Source organism: Fusarium redolens (genome assembly GCF_020744475.1).
Source record: "Fusarium redolens strain MPI-CAGE-AT-0023 chromosome Unknown BKA55scaffold_41, whole genome shotgun sequence".
Lineage (NCBI taxonomy): Eukaryota > Fungi > Ascomycota > Sordariomycetes > Hypocreales > Nectriaceae > Fusarium > Fusarium redolens.
Window position 1 is genome coordinate 106,043 of NW_025763704.1, and position 18,810 is coordinate 124,852.

General features: G+C 34.9%; 4 protein-coding genes across 4 annotated transcripts; all 4 read left to right on the plus strand.

The window, feature by feature from the left end:
* Positions 1–1,720: 1,720 nt before the first annotated feature.
* BKA55DRAFT_530992 (uncharacterized protein) lies at positions 1,721–1,903 on the plus strand (the record flags this gene model as incomplete). The annotated part of the gene is made up of 1 exon (XM_046189186.1): positions 1,721–1,903. A coding segment is annotated over one exon (183 nt), but the record flags the coding sequence as incomplete, so codon positions are not given.
* A 6,418-nt stretch (positions 1,904–8,321) lies between these two features.
* Positions 8,322–8,791, plus strand: BKA55DRAFT_547314 (uncharacterized protein; the record flags this gene model as incomplete). The annotated part of the gene is made up of 2 exons (XM_046191010.1): positions 8,322–8,494; positions 8,533–8,791. 2 exons carry the CDS (start codon positions 8,322–8,324, stop codon positions 8,789–8,791), a joined length of 432 nt encoding a protein of 143 aa, XP_046040867.1.
* A 1,944-nt stretch (positions 8,792–10,735) lies between these two features.
* On the plus strand, positions 10,736–12,815 carry BKA55DRAFT_600413 (uncharacterized protein; the record flags this gene model as incomplete). The annotated part of the gene is made up of 4 exons (XM_046196522.1): positions 10,736–10,754; positions 11,563–11,799; positions 11,917–12,396; positions 12,481–12,815. The coding sequence occupies 4 exons, from the start codon at positions 10,736–10,738 to the stop codon at positions 12,813–12,815; spliced, it is 1,071 nt and encodes a 356-aa protein (XP_046040868.1).
* A 4,019-nt stretch (positions 12,816–16,834) lies between these two features.
* On the plus strand, positions 16,835–17,062 carry BKA55DRAFT_530996 (uncharacterized protein; the record flags this gene model as incomplete). The annotated part of the gene is made up of 1 exon (XM_046189187.1): positions 16,835–17,062. A coding segment is annotated over one exon (228 nt), but the record flags the coding sequence as incomplete, so codon positions are not given.
* Between the last annotated feature and the right edge of the window lie 1,748 nt (positions 17,063–18,810).

The following is an 18,810-nucleotide window of genomic DNA, read 5'->3' on the forward strand; positions in this document are numbered from 1 at the left end:
TTAATTAGGGGGGAAAAATAATCCCTGCAAGCGATAAACTCTAAAGATATCAGTTAGGTAGACTGCAAAGAGAATACAGGAATAGGCTATCAATGCAAATAGTAGTCTCAGGGAAGGACAGACAGACCCAGGGACGCGTTCTTTATCTTAATCCTTAGGATTTTCCCCCTTTCTTTCCTTTGCTTTGCTTTTTCCTTAACCTTAAGTCCTCTTTCCTATGTTCTAATTGGCTATAGCATAAAATGGTAGTTTGGCACTGGTAGTTTGGCCCCCCTGCCTGCATCCTAGACCCACCTTGCATGCCCATTGGTCCGTGCCGAAAATCCCGAATGGTAGTTTGGCCTAAACTACCACCGGCCTCGCGGTTAGGATTAAGTAGTGTATTAGGCAAGTAACTGATATGATAATTGCAAGGCTGCACGATTAAAGGGCTAAAACTGAAACTGCGGGACTTATTGGCCGGGAAATCATTAGCTCCAGCAGGCTCCTTGGGGCCCGTGCGGGGGGCCTTTATGTTGCTTATAGAAGCTCTTATTATATAGGAATCGACCTCTTATATTTAATCGGGATCTGAAGATATATTCATTATTTGAACTGCCATAAATTGTATAGTAATTTAGCTGTGAAAGGTTGGAAATTGAAGCTTTTAGTACCCCGCTTATACTGCTGTAATGATAGAGATAAGGTAGGGCGGGGTACAGATTGGAGCTCCTTGAGCTCTTAGATAAGACAGAATATTTTTATATACTTTAGAACATATTACTAAAAACCATTGCCGAAGAAAGGCAGACCGGAATCTATGGCTTTTTGCTATCTATATGTTTGGTCTGTTCTTAAAGCCACGTGCAAAAGTGTAAATAGAACCCCCAGTAAAATGCACGGCCTTCTAAGTTAAGACATAGGGGTGATATAAAGCAGAAGGTTCCATCAAATCCTTAGTAGCTTCATATATACCAATCAACATATAAATGATCTTTATATATATTATCTTTAGATAAACTTTTCGTATAGATAGTACCTATATCTACCTTCAGTTAGAGGGCCGTGACCGGGCATATATATAATTAAATAATCTATATATAATACTAGCAGGCTTACCCGCAACAGTTCACGCGTATATAATAAAGTCAGGTGCAGCCCGTGGAGCTCCAATAGGTCGCGCCGGCTATTTTCTTAATGCGTAAATTATTATCCCATTCTAAAGTACCTTAAGGCATTCCTTAAGCGGTTTCAGTCACGAAGTCAGGTATATAATACAGAGGAGCTATAGCTATTAATGCAAGTTCGATATAATGCTTTATACATAAGGTATTAGCATTCGCAGGCTTAAGTCATACTTATATGTGATGCCACCTTGTTTATATTAGACTTTAATAGCTTAAAATCATATAAGTTCTTTATAGCTTTAAAGAATGCCTTACTGTTCTGCTGAGAATGTTAGTAAAGCTAGTTAGCCAAGTGCAAGTAGGGGGCTGCATATCCGGGCTAAGGTCACTATATGTCTGCCATAGCCACCCCTAGAGCCCGATTTTATTATTAGCAAATAGAATACTTTAGTTATATTTCTAATAGTTAAGGGATATTGAAAAGAATAAAAATCCTTAATAATACTACTTTAATACCGTTACTAGATGTCGCCTAAGTAGCAGGCATAACTTCTAAGCCAACTTTTCCGATATTCCTTACTATATATATTAACGTATATACTAGCATATAGGTCGATTATTCCAATAGGCGAATTACTAGTGCAACTATAACTCTAACTGCTCGAAATGGCTTAATCTTAGTGGCTGCCCTGTCTATATTCCTTATCCTTATTAGAAGCCAGTTCTGGAGCATTCTGAGCTTTATTATTTACCAGATAAACGCAACAAAAAAGGCTACTAATATACTGCACTTTTAACACCAAGCAATTTTTCGCAATGCCAGCATATTAATTGGTACTGCTTGAGAACTGCTGGCGCTTCCATTCCTATAGCGGCATCGATAAACAGGGTCAAGAGACTTCTCAATAACTATACTTAGGTCGTGGGCATAGGCTTTCCTTGCTCTTACTAACTTCTGTATCTAGTCTATAGTTAGACTCTTTTTATCTGCTATTACCAGATCTGCCAGAAACTACATTTTAATCATGCCAGGAACTTATAGGATAGTATTTAATAACATATCTAAAACCGGCCTTTTAAGCAAATCACTTGGCAAAACCATCATTGCAGACACACACGCACGAGGTTATTATAGAAGTAATAATAGCTCGGCACAATATAACTTATTTATTTAAAAATAAATTACATAAACCGAAGATGCAAATGCATCTTGCGCTCTCGGGAATGGCTTCTGCTCGGCTACACTTAAATTTAATACCAGATACATTAACTCTTACTATAACCTAGGTATTAACGTACCCTTAGAAAATAGAATTTATTACTGCAGGGTAACTAAATATGCCGTCGTTAATCCTAAAGTGGTCCGAAATTTTATAAAGGAGACTTACACTAACTATACCGCCTACCCCATATATTAATATTATCTTGGCAATAGCACAGCTCCTAAAACACCATTTACCTTTAAATATGACTTATACCTGGCTATCTCGGATATTAGATATAGGTTAAGGTAATTTCAGTCACTCGTATTTCTCTATATCGCTAACACCTTCATTAGCAGCTCGATAAGTCAGTATGGCGGAGATATTAAGGCCTCAAGCTGGCTTCCCTCAGAAGAATTCTACCTGCCAGATGCAGATCTTACCCTCGTCTGGCTACTTCCAAATTTTGTGTTCTCCATAACCCCTATTAATAACCCATTTTTTGGATTTCATCCAAATAATATCTCAAAAAAATTCTACCAACCCAACAGTAAGTCTTATCAAATACTAGAGTGCTAGAGCTAACTGGTAACAGATTTAGTAAACATCATGGCTTATACTAATCAATATCAAGTATGTAATCCAAAGAGATAAACGCCTATATGCTCCCTGTTAACCGCAGCCGTCCTATTATAAGATAATATTTCCAACATTAAGCTAAATCCCACTCAGAATGTCACAGCCAGACTGATACTGGCCCTAAATGGTGCTGATAGTATTAGTTCCTTACTTAGGGGAAGAGGGTCAGGCGCACTTCTTGCAAGCGAAAAGGTTGCTTAGTCTATATAAAGTTTTCTTCCTAATAACCAATAGGCTACTAAAGTTAAAAACTGGTTTGCGATCAGTTTAATAAAACTCCAGTATGCCCTTGTTAAGTATCTAACCGGTCCGACTTCTCCCTTAACGGAAAATCTTGCCCTAAAGGTTCCGCAGACATCTGAATCCCAGAATCTCTGCTAATTAATGAAAGTCCTAAACCCAGGAGGGTATAAGTCCTTTAGCGTTCTTGCCCTCGTTATTGTCCTTATTGTAGGAGGCATGGTCATTATTATAAGCATCATTCTTAAGCCCGTTACTAATTATATTTATAACAATTAGGTCACAGAGCACCAGTTCCGGAGGCTTTAGTGGATTCTCGATAGAAAGCTGTAGCTTCAGCGAATGGCATACGAATGTTCTGGGGTAGGGACCTGGGTAAATAAGGACAGATATATTCCCGTTACTACAGAAACCACGAAGATAACTTACTTCGACGGAATCCCTATTAATTTACCTAGCGTAGAGTTTAACTAGGAAATACCTAAATAAGACTTCGTTATCAGGCAGTTAGAAAGCCCAGGGCAACACCATTTAATAATACCAGGCATACCTGGCACCCAAGAACACGCACCGCTTCGAGAGCAGCTTACATAAATATAAATAAATAACATAGAGGTTAGGAAAGGAAAAATAGTAAAAGGCACCCTGGTGCTGCGCCACTAACTCGATCTAATCAAGGTTAATATAGTCATTAGCTCGGCAGTTCTGGATAATAACAATAAGGTCTAGGATAGAGCAGCAAAGATATTCTGCAAGAATAAAGCTAAGGCAGCAAAAATTACATAGTAAAGCAGATAGAATATTAAGAAAGTATATAAATCGATAGTGGTATATTTAGTAGATACCACTAATATAGCGCCGCCCAGAATGCTAATCGTCGCCAGGCCTATATCATACTAGCGCCACTAAATTTCCCATATAAATTTCATTATTAGCTGCCAGCCAATGCAAACAATAATTGCCAGGAGCTAAGGAAAATAAAACTCACATAATAAATTAATCATAATTATTATCTTTAGGCATCTTGCTTCTCCCCGGCTACTTAGCTAACTTCTTAAAGAGTATTAATGCGATATAAGCATAGGCAATATCTGTAAACACCCCACTTCCAAAGATAATTCATATATATATATAAGTTAAAGTTCTTATACTTTTCTTTAATTATATTTATACCTCTAGCTCTGCTAATAGTTCTATTAAGAAAACCAATAATATTACCACAATAGATGTCTAAGTTTGATTGTGATATGCCAACTACCAAAATTCTATCCTTACTGCCATTTCTAAAGATTATGGCATTACTATCAGCCCGCTTCCTAAGGACAACCCTATCACTTCGGCAGTCGGTTTTAATCCGGCTTAGTAAAGAACTTATCAATAGTACCAACTAAACTAAAGCAGATTTTAAAATTACTCCATTTATATTCCCAGAGTCCTTTACTAAGCCCTAAAGTATATAGACAATACGCAGACGAAAGGGGAGACTCGGCGCCAACGGAGAGCAGCGACTCCTCTCATAGTGGGCTTTCTAGCGACGCCAAAGCTCGCATCGGAGCTAGTGCGGCTATCAGTGCACTTGCCATTATCGGATTGCTGCTATTTCAAATAGCAGAAAATAGCCTATATAATCATCAGCACAGATATCTTATAGGCAGCACTTGGCGTCTTAAGACCTTTTGTCTCAGCTTAACCAGTCTCCTAATCATCGGATAAGGTCATTTAGCCAATAGCTAATATATTGTACCTCAACTAATTGCCAAAATTGAGCCTAATAACTAAACCTCTGCAGCATAATATAGCGGCAAGATATATTATAATAGTAGGTAGGCAAGAGCATCCTATTATCATCTATACTTATTCATCTTTTCTTAGTAGAACTTCGTCACTAGACTGTAAATCTCTATAAAGATCCTTTCTACTTCGCCTAATAGATATTGCCCTCTATATCCCTATTAACCTACCCCTCGCAACTCTATTTTTTTCATTTTCCCATCCATACAACAAACCAATTACAGCATCCCCTTTCACTAAATTCCTCTTTCACTTAACTCCCTCGCTGGCCCTATCGACGCCAGGTCATTTCCCACACAAATTATGCTATCTAAGGTACCTTCCAATCCGATAGGGGTCTCCTCTTTCACTAAATAAGGACCGAGGCATTATTGCTAGGGCGGCTAGTCTAGATAACGAAGTATAGGCTAAATGAAAAGTAAAGGACAATCTGTAAATACCTAAAGCGGCTATAAAATAGATAATAGCAGATATAAATATATCTCTAGTAGGTTCCTAGTATATCTAGAAAATTATTAATAGTTAGAAAATAGCCTTAAATAGATATAACTAAAGGCTAGATAGGAGAAAAAAGGCTAGATTAATATCTTTAATATCTTTAGTATAATTCCTATTATAGACTTTATTACTTTTATTAGACTAGTTCTTAACTTCTAGCTTTTTATAATTAGCTAGATAATCTTCCTTATTTCTATTATTATCTTTATCTTTATTTTTATTATTATAATTATTAAACTTATCTTCCTCTTTATTTAATATTTTATTTAAGTTTAAATCTAAAGATATAGTATTATATTATAAAAAAGAGATTAAATATAATATATAATATATTATAATAGTTTTATTTTTTTAAAGTTATAAGTTAAAGATTTCTTATTATTAATATATATTAAAATTAAAAACTTTAAATATATAATAAATAAACTATTTTTATATATTAATATAGTTTCTTAAATATCTTATAATCCTAAACTTATAAGGCTAAAAGTTATCTTTTTAATATATATTTATTTAATATTAAGACCTATATAAGGTTTTTAAGAGTATAAATATTATATAATTAATTATAAGATTAATACTATAAAGTATAACTTATAGCTAGGCTTCTATAGCAGCCAGACTTTAAAGTAATTTATTATATTATTAACCTAATAAATAATCCTTATTTTATGCTAGTTTAGGCTTTTTTATTATAGCTATAATAATAGTAAGTAACTAGTTATAAAATAAGCAAGATTACCTTATATATTATAGCTATAAAGTTATTTTATTTTATTTAATATTATAATAAACTAATAGATAATTATAATAAAGCTCTAAAGGCTATATATTTAAGAATAGCTTAAGTTACTAAATTAGTTAAATAATATTATATAATATAAGTATATAGCTATTAAGGATAAAGGTTAATTAAAAAGGATTAAATCTTTATTATATATACTAGACTTATTTTTATATCTCTATAGCGCAATTATAAAATATATATAGCTAATATATTAATTTATATAAAGGCTTTTAGGAGGTAGTATTATTTTATGCTATAAAGATAAGTCTAGCTATAAAGGTTATAATAAAAGAAGAGGCTAACTAATAAGAAAGTATATTATCTACTCTTAATTAAAAAGCCAGCTAGAAGCTTAATAACCCTATTACTTTTTTAGTAAAAGAGGATATATAGGGGTATAAGCTAATAAAAGACCGCGAATTTCCACTTTCACTAAAAGTAAGCTAGATAAAAGGGGTATAGCCTTTTCTCCCTTTATACTTATTTCTTATTTCTTTATATCTTAGAAAACCTTTAGTTTTTTATCTTATTAGCTAGATCTTAATTAGAAAAAAACACCAGGGTAAAGATAGCTTAGATAGTTAATACTAACCCTATCTTAACTTAAAAAAGACTTAGTAAAATTAAAGTTATATATTATATATACTAATAATAATAAAAAGAAAAAGAAAAAGAGAAAGATTTTAAAGTAAAAGGGAATTTACTTCTATAAGCTACAGGCAATAATTAAGCTAAATAATAGTATAAAATACCTATTATAAATTACAATTAAAATGCCACTTTTCTACTTAATAATTATAAATAATAGAGGGGAGTATAATAGGTGCAAAAGGCTTACTAAATTAACTATAATAGCAAAAGGACTTCTAAAGTGCAAAAAGCACATTTAAATTGCAAGGTATAGATAGTTAGAGTGTTAGAATCTTTCTACTCTAGGGGGGTATATTAAACCAAAGCAGTTAAATCTTCAGTGCGTTTTAACCAAACAAACCTTAGAATAAGGAAAGGCAAAGTCACCTAATAAGCTATATCTCAAATAGGAAAAGCGCAGTACATAATCCCAAAATAAGGGGATAGAAGTCAGGCAGAATATAAGCAACATATATAATTTCAAGAATTACTACCTAATTTAGTTTAACAGATTGTATCTTAACTAGATCTGCCGCTCCTTAACCGACCTCTGGTCGAGCTTTTCCTCCTATTAAGGGAAATAAGCTGACTTTTGTATACTAATAGCTTACCTCCGTAGATTGATGGAAGTAGGGCTGACTTTGAAAGTTCGGCAGGCTAATAGAGTTTAATGCTATTTGCCTAATAATTCTGATAGGGCAATGCTACTGCATCTGCTGCATATAATTGTAAGGGGGGCATTATGCTTAGACTAGTATATACTAAAGTTACTTAGGTTATTATATAGTAGTTATAGAGGCAGTAATGTATTTAAAGCCTAACTAATGTATATAGATAAAAAGGATGTAATTTTTTAAAGATATTCGAGGCAGGGGCTTAGCGCACGGACGAAAGGTATATAAAATACTAAGAAGTAGGGACGCCATTGTATGCAGGGCCTGGAGGCCGAATAAGAGATACGCATGCTTACCGAGCAGATCGCACTTAAGAAGGGGATTATTACGAGAGGATTATTATTAGTAGGTTGCTCGTAATAGGTATGTTAGATAATAGTAGATAGTTAACGTTAATAGAGTACACGCCAATATATTCGGCCATTATCAAGGTAGCCAACTTTTTGGTATTATATCAATCAATATTAGAACGCTAGCAGGAGGTAGCATAATTATAACAGATAATAAGCTAGAGGAGGGCAGAGGAAGAAGCATGCTCGGTCAGGTTAGGGCATGGGCTAGCTACTTATATCTAGATCTGAATCTCTAGCCTCACTAAGCTAAGCCGTTTTATAGCAGATAAACCGGACCTTTCGGAAATATCAGTTAAAATTAAAACAAGGGTTATATTTGGGAAGACCTATGACTGCCACCTTTTCACCATTTCCAAACTTATCGGCATAACCACTCATTTCCATCCAGCGCGAAAAGCAAGATGGCGGCTAAACCGGTAAAAGAACCCGTTTACAAGCGCCAACGGGTAGCCCAGGCATGCCAGCCATATCATACAATAAAAGCCAAGGCACATACGCAGGCAATCCCATTTAAATTTGCGCTATCTAACCCTCCGCTAAGTGTGACGGTCAGAAGCCTGAGTGCGGCCGCTATGTGGGCTATAGCTTCACTTATCTCTATACTAAGTGCAGGTTCTCCCAACGCCATGGCTTGAATAACGAAGATGGCCATAATAGAACAAGCCTCAGGGCTATTCATAAGCTTCAGGATGCCATTAATGGCTACAAGAACTTAGTTCATCAACTCTTATCTAAGAAGAAGCAGGATCACTTTAACTCAAAGGAATTACACAAGACAGTAAAAGACCAAGCCAAAAAGGCCCTCAATCGCATCATCTCTATCACAGACTCCCGCACCGGTGACATTGATTCTATCTCCGATCTGGATTAGGTATCTTATTTAAGACCCTCACAAAACCAACATCAATACTTAGGAGAAGTTAGCAATATCCATTTCTTTAATCTAGTTAAGGGACTTTTGCAGACCTAAGACTTATCTAATCTAAAGCAACACTTTAACAGCTATAAACAAGACAGAGAAATCTAGGAGACAAATAACAGAAGCAATAAATCTACCGCACTCCCTAAACTAATTAAAACGAGAGAGCTTATCGAAGTATACTTCTTGATAATCCATATTGCTTATCCTTTTATCCCACAATCTACTTTCATGGCCATCTAGGATGAGTTCTAAAGTCTTGCAAGGGAAGATAAAAACCCTACTAATATAACTAATCTCGCTATCCTTTATTAGGACCCCTATATTTATATCGTCCTTTATAACACTAATCCATTAACTGCTATAGATGTTATCTATGCTATTAGATTATATTATACGTTATTTCCTAGATAAGATTCAGATTCACAAACCTGCCACAAGCGCTACTACCAGCATGCCATAACCTTAGCTTCTGCAACAGCGCATCATCGCTCTATTTACTAAGTCTCGCTACTCCTTATACAATGCTTCTACCTGCTTGCTATATGTAAAACTAATAGGTCAGTCATTTTAATTAATACTATAGGAGATTATCTTCTAATATAATAACAGTTACTAGACTACACTCAGACAAGCAGTCCATATTGCTCAAAGCATAGGCTTACACGTAGAATCCCCATATTCCAAGACCTATAGTGCTACCGAGCTAGAAAGGAGATAAAGAATATAGTATTCGATATATATTCTTAATCGGTTACTTTCTCTCCAGTTAGGGAGACCACCAGCCATCCATAAGGAGGATTATAGCATGGCATTACCATCTCGATATGCCAATAACGAGATTAATTAGACTTCCAATACGATAGAGCCCGCTAAAGAAGGGCTATCTACAGGCAATTACTTCATTACAGTCATTGCCTTCTCCTACATCGTAGGCTATATACTACGCGATATTTACAGTCCAGCGCATATAAGACCTATACCTGAGATAATGCTAAGTACATAGATATTAGACCGAGAGCTTATTGAATGGAGATTAAACTTGCCCCAAAAGCTGCAGTTCGATTTAGGCCACGCATTTAACCAAAACATCACATTTAGACAACAGGTTATCCACACTTTGCCCTCTTATTTATCATCGCTAACACAAACTTATAGAGAAATATGCTCGCAATTAAATTCCACCACCTATAAGCCCTCATTCATCATCCATACCTATATTACCCTATCCTGCAACAACTAGATAATCCTTCTACAGGTTTGCCGCAGGTAGACTGGCCATTAATTGCTCTTTTTAAGAAGACATGCATTAATAAAGCTCAACAGACTGCCCATCTACTTCATCACGTCTCTAATAAGCAAGATTTAGTTCACAAGTTTCCTTAGTAGCAGATAATCTCGTGTTTGATTTGTGCTAGGTCAATCTTGCTGGTCTCAAGCATCTTTTCCTAATAGCCACCTGATAACCCGAGTGAATATAATACCGAGGGCTTGCGTGATAATGCCGAGACATGTCTCAAGATCTTCAAGGCACTTAGCAGTAATTCAAGAAGTGCAGGGATAGCAAGGGACATAATTAGGGGCCTAAAGCAGTGTGGCTCCAATTGGCGCAGTAAGTATTCTATTCAATTATCTCTTCGCAGTATCTAATCTATATTAAAGAAAGGAATTACATAGAGATTGACGCAATGTTTCTTCAACAAGCCTTTCCGCAACGTAGCACCTCGCTCCAGCATTCTCCATCATCTGCAGACCCAATAGCATAGGAGACAATAATTCTAAATTACCAAAATAGTATACTCTTATCAGATACTTTAACAACCCCACAGAATTGGCTAGCTAAGATTATCGACTCTATGGCTTAGTCATCGCAGTTTTTCAGCGCAGCCCAAGGTGATGGAAACAGAATTTAAAGGTACTATAGCAGCAATTAGGACTGCTGCAATTGTCTATAGAAAATCCTCCTTAAATCTAGTCTATAATTCTTTATTAAGAAATTTCAAAGGCGAGCCTCTAAGCCAGTCTTCTTCCCAAATAACTTCCAGGAAACAAGCCTATAAGGTCCTTTAATTACACAATGCAATAGATGCCTTAAAGATCTCAAAAGTCAGCTTTAATAATCATAAAAAGCGCGGATTTTCTATGCTTAAGGTTCCAGATCTTAACAAACAGAACATTGCCTAACTATAAGATTCTACAGCCGCTTATACCACTACCAGTCCAATCATCTCGTAGAGCAATAAAGATCCAGGATAACCGGTCTTTCTATAAAACCCCCTTATACCGACTTCATGTTAGTATACCTCTCCAGTCCACCTAGCCGAAGATTCTTATAAAATTTGTCAAGCATAACGATACAGGCCGATAGTATATCCTTCTATCTTTTTATCTTCAATATACTAACAGACAGTTAGAGGATAACTCCCATCACACCATAACCCCAGGGAACACAATCATAAACAATTCATCATCATCAACCAACGCCTACAATCCTCCAGATATGTTTAAGAACGAATAAATCAAATCAAAAGAACATCAAAGTCAAGAGAACAACAAATCAAGTTTCAACAAAGTGGCGACCTAAGGGCCTATACAGAAGCCCCAAAAGGCTATATTTCGACGTTATCCTACCAGGGACCATCCTTCGCACTCGGCAGACAGAAACACAAGACCATAACATTATTCTAAGCTTAACAATCAAAATATTACCAATTTAGTTAAAGAATATAACTTAGATAAAGTAGCATCAATCGCTCTTATCGCCAATCTATACAGCCCAGTTAATAATAGGAACGGTCTGGAGCAAGCCCGCATAAGGGAGATAAAACTTAGGGATAAAGAATCCCACATCCCTAAGAATCCAGATAGACCCTTGCCCTCTAAAGAAGCAAGTCATAAGGCTTTTTCATTTACTTTAAAGCTCTATACTCATTCGTATCTTATCTTCTTCTCCATAATAGGTACACTGGCCAGAGAAGGGATAACAGCGTTACTAGTCTATCCCGGGGCTCCAGTCATCTTTCCAACCTTATAGGTCAATTTTGCTGGGTGCCTGATTATGGGGTTTCTCGCTAAAGACCGCATGTTATTTCGTCACAAATGGGGACAAAGTACATACAACAAACATATCAAACCTTCCAGGCAGAAAGAGCAAGATCAGGAAAACATCGGAACAGTCTCTGATAACTTGGCTTCGGCTTCCAAAGATAAAGACCCTACAGCCGCCAAGAAAGCGCACCTCAGCATCAAAAAGACATTACCTCTCTATATTGGTCTTTCGGTCGGGTTCTATGGCTCATTCACAACCTTTTCGACCTTTATTCTCGACTCATTTCTGGCCCTCGCCAACAAACTAGAAAATCCCTCTACACCGACATCAGAACGCAACAAGGGGTTTTCGTTCTATACGCTTGCGGCTATAGTCTTAATAACTGTTCACGTATCTTTGGGTGGCCTTTTTCTAGGTGCACATATAGCTATCCTAGCAGAACCAATCGCCCCGTCATTATCTTATCTCTTTATGCACAAGGTGATAGATCCGCTTGCCGTCGTTCTCGGTTAGGGTTATTAGACCGGAGCGGTAATTATATGTATTTTTCTACCACATAATGCTTAGCGCAGTAGTATGCTCTTCTCCATAGCTTTTGCACCTCTGGGGGTATTCACGAGATTTTATCTTGCAATTTATGTAAATAGCAAACTTCCTACATTCCCATTAGGGACATTTGCAGCCAACGTGCTTAAGTCTTTAATCCTCGCCGTGGTCTGGGATATATCCTATCTCTCTTCAATGGCTTCGATTAGGGAGCAGTTGCTCGACAGAGTCAAAAACGGTTACTATGCCGTTATTACTACTATTTCCACTCTCGCTCTAGAGCTCTCCACACTTCAACGCCAGCACGCTTATAGATATGGCACTGTAAGTTTCTTAGTGTCTTTTAGGTTAATAGTTATTATCTCCGGTAGCATCCAATAGACTCAAGGGAATTAGCCCCATTAATCAATCAGTCATCAATCACGTAGAGTCATAAGATTACGACAGCTCTCTCCTATTAACAGGAAAGCTCCCTTAACCTAGGTATAGTTCTACTAGAATCTCTTAGCATAGACAGATAATTAAGCGATTTAATACTATAGTTAAAGTTTATACTACAATCGAAATTATTTAGCTATTACCTTTTTAAGAGATAAGGTTAGGATGTAAAATCTCTCAGCTACCTCTCTAGCAGAAATGGTACTAGTACTTTAGCTAGACCTTCCAGGTCCTCTTTAATAATAAAATGCCTGCACTCCAAGGTTTTGCCATGAACATCTTAGGCATACTTCTGCCAGATTTCAAGGGGCCCTTCAGACTTATTTCGCATAGACTCGGCAAGCAATCCCGTATTGCCCCAAACCGCCAACATCGGAGTCTATATCTTATTTCCCTCCTCCAAATCCTTTTCGTCATAGGCTCTATCAACGAACGCTCCAGCTCTATAATCCTCACAGGTACTATAAATCCTTGTTTTATTGCAGTATGCATTCCTATACTCTAGTGCTCTCTCGTCAAAGTCATAAAGTATCTTTTTCCTCATCCAACTCGCTAGGGTATGTTCTAAGAAGTTCTTGCCATTATTAGTACCTTAAACCATTGTTTCTAGGAAATGGTCTGGTTAAGCGAGGAAAAGCCAGTAGTAGGCCCTCAGCCCAGCAGTCACATCCCCAAACCCTTAATACATAGCTGCAGTCAGAATAATATCAATTATAACCACTTTTAAGACCCCCGGTCATAAATCAAGTCTACCCTGTGTATTGCGGGGTAAAATAAATCAATTCTACTATAATTGAATTTAGTATGTAGTACTAGGAACAGCTCCAGGGTCAGGGATTATCAGCCAATGACCTTGCGAAACGTCTACTTTCAGCGAAAGTGAATGAATCTATAGAGATATAGTACCTTGCAGAGTAAGCCTACTTAAGATTATCCTCGTATGAATTACTACTAGCTTTTCTTATTTGTAGTTACTAATGCTAGGGCTATTAGAGCCTATGGTGCCTGCGCCAGTTAACAGGCTGACAGGTAATAAAGCAGGTTTAATTCTATAACATTTAAAGAAATAGAATCCTACTAGATTTAAAGTACATACCTCACTCTTAATACAGGGTTACAAAGGAGATAAAGTTAAAGTAAATTACTTTTAGGGGTAAGCTATACCTAGAGGCGATAAAACTAGAATTACTACAATAAGGCGTATCACATATACCGCGGCTGTGTTTATTATAAGAACATGCCCGCCCTCGTTTAGCATAACCTCCACAGGTCCAGAAGTGGTTAGTGGAACAGGGCTTATGCCAGTGCTAGTACCAGTTTCGGACTCCAAGTTAGGCACAGAACCGTAGCTCCTAGACTTTCTGCCCCTACCAGTTTTACTATTTCTACTTAAGGGGTCTGGTTTCTTGGCTACTAGGAGCAGGCTCTGTCTAGGTAACCTTCGCTAAGAAGGTTAATCTCTCTGCTTTTACAAGCAAGAGGCCACAGAATATAAGAGCTATAGGGTTATTCCCAGATTCCTAGATAATTTTAATCTTTAGATAAGCCGAAACCATAGTCTTTTCACTCTTTACCTCTTCGAATTTACCCCCCATAGTCTTAAGATCTTTATTATAGATAGATTTCTTATCTATAATTATCTAAAGGCAGGAGCCTGTACTTCTCCTGACTTTTATAAACGCTTATCGCCCAGCCAGGTATAAGAGGGACTTTAAGTTCTATATAACAGCCTTTGCAGAAGGTCAAGTCTATATCGCTTTGTTAAGAGCAAGAGGTCTCTAGGGTCTCAGGATCGATAGTAATAAGGAAGGATTCAAGACTCTGCAGAGGGAATAGATTTATATAGGACTTCTTAAAGAACAAATTTAGGCAGGCTTTATAGTAACATTATAGCTATAAGTTCTGCTTAATAAGTCAACTCTTAATAGTCTTACCCGAATTTAGCAAGGCCTTGCAGCATACATAGGCCAGATCCTATATAATTCAGTACATTATATCCAGCCCTTATTACAGTAGTAATAGGGTGCTTAATATAAGAAAGTTAAAGTGCACGTTTACATACATAAATCACGCATAAGCAGAGCTTTAATTAAAATAGGAAAGATAAGTCGCCATAGTATAAATATATAGGAATAGACTAGAGATAAATATATATATAAAGTAGACAGGGGTATGCAATAATTAGGAATAGAAGAGTAAGGAGTGCCAGGAACCTAGCTTAGGCTCCTAATAGCCGGTTATTTACAATTAGTAATAATAAAAATATCTGGCTATTAAAGTTCTATAAGACTTATCACAAAGCCATAATAATAATATAAGAACAGATAGACAAGATGCTATTGGGATAGGAACTAGGTATTAATGTTTCTGCTATTTAAGATATTTTAACCTGCTAGAAAGCGGGCTAGTTATTTATTAATAAAGCCGATAATAATCTAATAGATATATAGCAGATATTACTCTATAGGTTATAGAAGCCGTCCTTTTATAGCATATTTTTTACTAAATCCGGGCATTAATAAGTAGAGATATACTATAAGTATCTTAATACTAGTATTAAGCTTAATAAGTCTGCTTTTATAGTAATTCATTTTAGAGCTAGTCTACCTAGCCAGGGTACTAAAGTAACCCGTATTTAATACCTAAACTTAAAGCTATTTATATATAATATATATTTCTATAACGGATAAATGAGATCAACATAGGCAGCCTAACTTACTACTTGGACTTTTAAGCAGACATTATTTTCTAGCCAAAACACATTAATCAAGACCCTGCATCTATAATAATAGGATTTAATTATCAATCCTATTCCAATCTCGTTTAAATTAATAGCCAGTAGTCTAAGTCTAAAGATTAATTAAAGATTTATTAAAAAATACCTTTAAGGGGGGTTTATATTAAAGCAAATAAACCTTTATTAATCTAACGTTATAACCAAATAGTAAGCATTAATATTTAATAAGAAATTCTGCCTGCTTATTATCTCTACTACCTGCTGAAATAGGTAAGCTTAGCGATAATAGCGCGGTTTATCGTTAATCCGAAACTTTTCCGGAGTCGCCTAGCTTCTTTTAATTGCAATAATATCAATTAAAATAAAGAAAACTTAACGTTATAACTTAAAGTGCTTGATATAATAGTGCCGCCTGCTCTTCCACTTTATTATTATTAATCGTCTCTAGAGGGTATTATTAACTTCTTATTGCAAGAACCCCTATTTAAGTCTTATTACGCCTCTGCTATTTATTAGTTTTATTAAGTTATTAATTATTTTAATAGCAGTAATAGTAAATAAGGTTAAGACTAATATAATAAAGTAAAGCTTATTTGCTTTACTTATAAATATTTTACTAATTAAGTATCTAAAGATAATATTTTAATTACTATTTTTAAGTTTTTAAAACTATTAATTTTATCTAAAGAGGATATTAACTTTAAAGAAGCTATATACTAAGGCAAATTAAAGACCTACTTATATAAATTTGCTAACTATCTAATTAATAACTTCTTTCTCTTATATATAGTTTTACTTTAAACTAGCATCCTAGCCTATTACTAATACCTTAGTAATTAAAGTATTAATTAAAAAGATATTATAATTAATACTAATATCTTACTTAGCTATTATAAAAACCTAATACTAAGACTATATCTTTTCTAAAATACTAAAGCATTTAGCCAGTCTAAAAGGTGCCTGCCTTATATAAGACTAGTATTACTATATTATTTTATACAAGTTTAATAAAGCTAAAGCTCTAAAGCGCTTCTAGCAATATAGCAGAAGTAAGGCTATTAATCAAGACGGCATTCCCTTAGCTAATCTTAAGTAAAGGTTTAACTATCTAGAGGTTATATATATTCTTTTGCATTCTCTTACTTAGCTTAACTCTTTTAAAGAGCTAATAAGAATTCTAAACCTTATAATCTTACTTCTACTAACTTTATAATAGAACTCTTTAAAAGTAGCAGTACTAGCAATACTTAATATGTTTAATAATAATATTACCTACTTAATTAAGGGAATTAATAATAATTATCTATTTAATACTTTAATACTAACTTTAAGTTATTATATATCTTTTAGTAACTTTTATATCTATTTTAAGCCTATTAGAGATATACTATATATATATTATATAGGCATGTTTTTACTGCCTAGTCTTATAGAAGATATCTTAATTACTTAAACCCTTTTCCTTACTAAAGATAAAAGTATTAATTTACTATTATCTTAATTCCTTACTATTTATTATACTATTATATATATCTTATACCTTTCTGCTATAGGTAATTATATTAATAATATACTAAGTAATATTAAGGAATTTAGTATTTAATTAAATAGGTCTATTAATCTATCTTAATTACTAAAACTAAGACTTAGTAATTAGGCAGTTAGAGAGGTTTATAAATAAATATATATGCCTAAGGTATGTTAATATTTAATAATAATTTTTAATTAAATAGGGGCATTATATAAATACCTAGATATTAGTAATAAGTTAGACCTAAATATATACTTTTCTAGAAATATAAATATATATATAACTACTAATATATAGTTACTATCTAAGTAATAGATATAATCCCATTCTTCCTAGGAAGTATATAAGCCAAGCTATAAGGTAAATTTAAGGAGCTTAATACCTTAGATACCATAGTGATAGGCTAGAGTAAAACAACTGCCATTAGAGTCCACTTAAATATACTTACTATTAGCAGACTTTTAAAGCAACTTAGCCTTAAAAAGTATTATAAGAGTTATTATAAGCTTCTATAGCCTTTCTTGACTTGCCTTATATATTATTAAGTATATATTATATTTATAGTAACTGTTAGAATAAATATAACTATAGAAATAATATATATTAGCTTAACTTATATATCTAGACCTAGCTACCTTAAGATTTTAGCTTATAAGGGTATAATTAATGTGTTTTATTTATGTTTTATATAATTCGCCCCTAGGGGCGAATTTTATGCATAAAGGTATGCTTTTATACCTGGTTTATGCACTTATTGGGTTCCTTTAAACACTTCGCGGCGCAGTTATAAGCAGTCTTAAAGCCATCCTTAAAGAAGAAGCATCGTTGCTCTGTGATAATGCCTGTCATATCAGCAATCTAGTATTGCCATCATCAACGCCAACCTTCTTTCATCTCGCAATAGGCTATAAATTACTTCTCCTCCTAAACTACCTCAGTGCATAGGTCGGTCAGTCCTGCTATTAGGTAACTCTATAAGCGCAATAAGGATATCATAATATATATCTTTAAATATCATTTCCTAGCCTATATGCCGTATCCAGTTTATCTATAAGGCAAAAGTTGCTAGTACTGCACTGTTATATAGTCTTATATGGCCTTCCTGTATATCCCCTAACCTTACATACTTATTAGCAAAGAGCTTCTAAGCAAGGTGTCTAATAGTATCAGGACTAGCTTGCAGGAGAGTACTATAAGATAAAGAGCTATAATTAGGATTATTATCAGTAATAACAATCCATAATCTTTAGATATTATTTGCTAACTAACTCTAAAAAGATAAGCCCTACTAGATATAATTATAGAGCCAGTATCGGGTCTGCTATCAAGCTGCAAGCTTAATCTCTTTGCTATAATTAGTTTTTAGGTAGGTAAGCAGGAGCTTCTCGCTAATAGAGCGAAAACCACGGTATTTTAAAGGCCAAGCCCTTCTATACGGTAAGGTATAGGTAAGGCGGCGAGCCATCTAGTTACAGTAGAAGTGTCTCTAGGTTTAGAAGATTTAGGGAGTAGATTAAAGGCTTCAGGCCACAACAGGCAGACTTGGGTATATAATGCTTATCGCCTGGGTAACGCGGCGCGCGTGTGGGGTTAATAGTAAAGCTGCATTTAATGCAAATTATTGCTTGCTCTATTAGGTTATAATATAAGCCGAGATTCTAGAGCATATA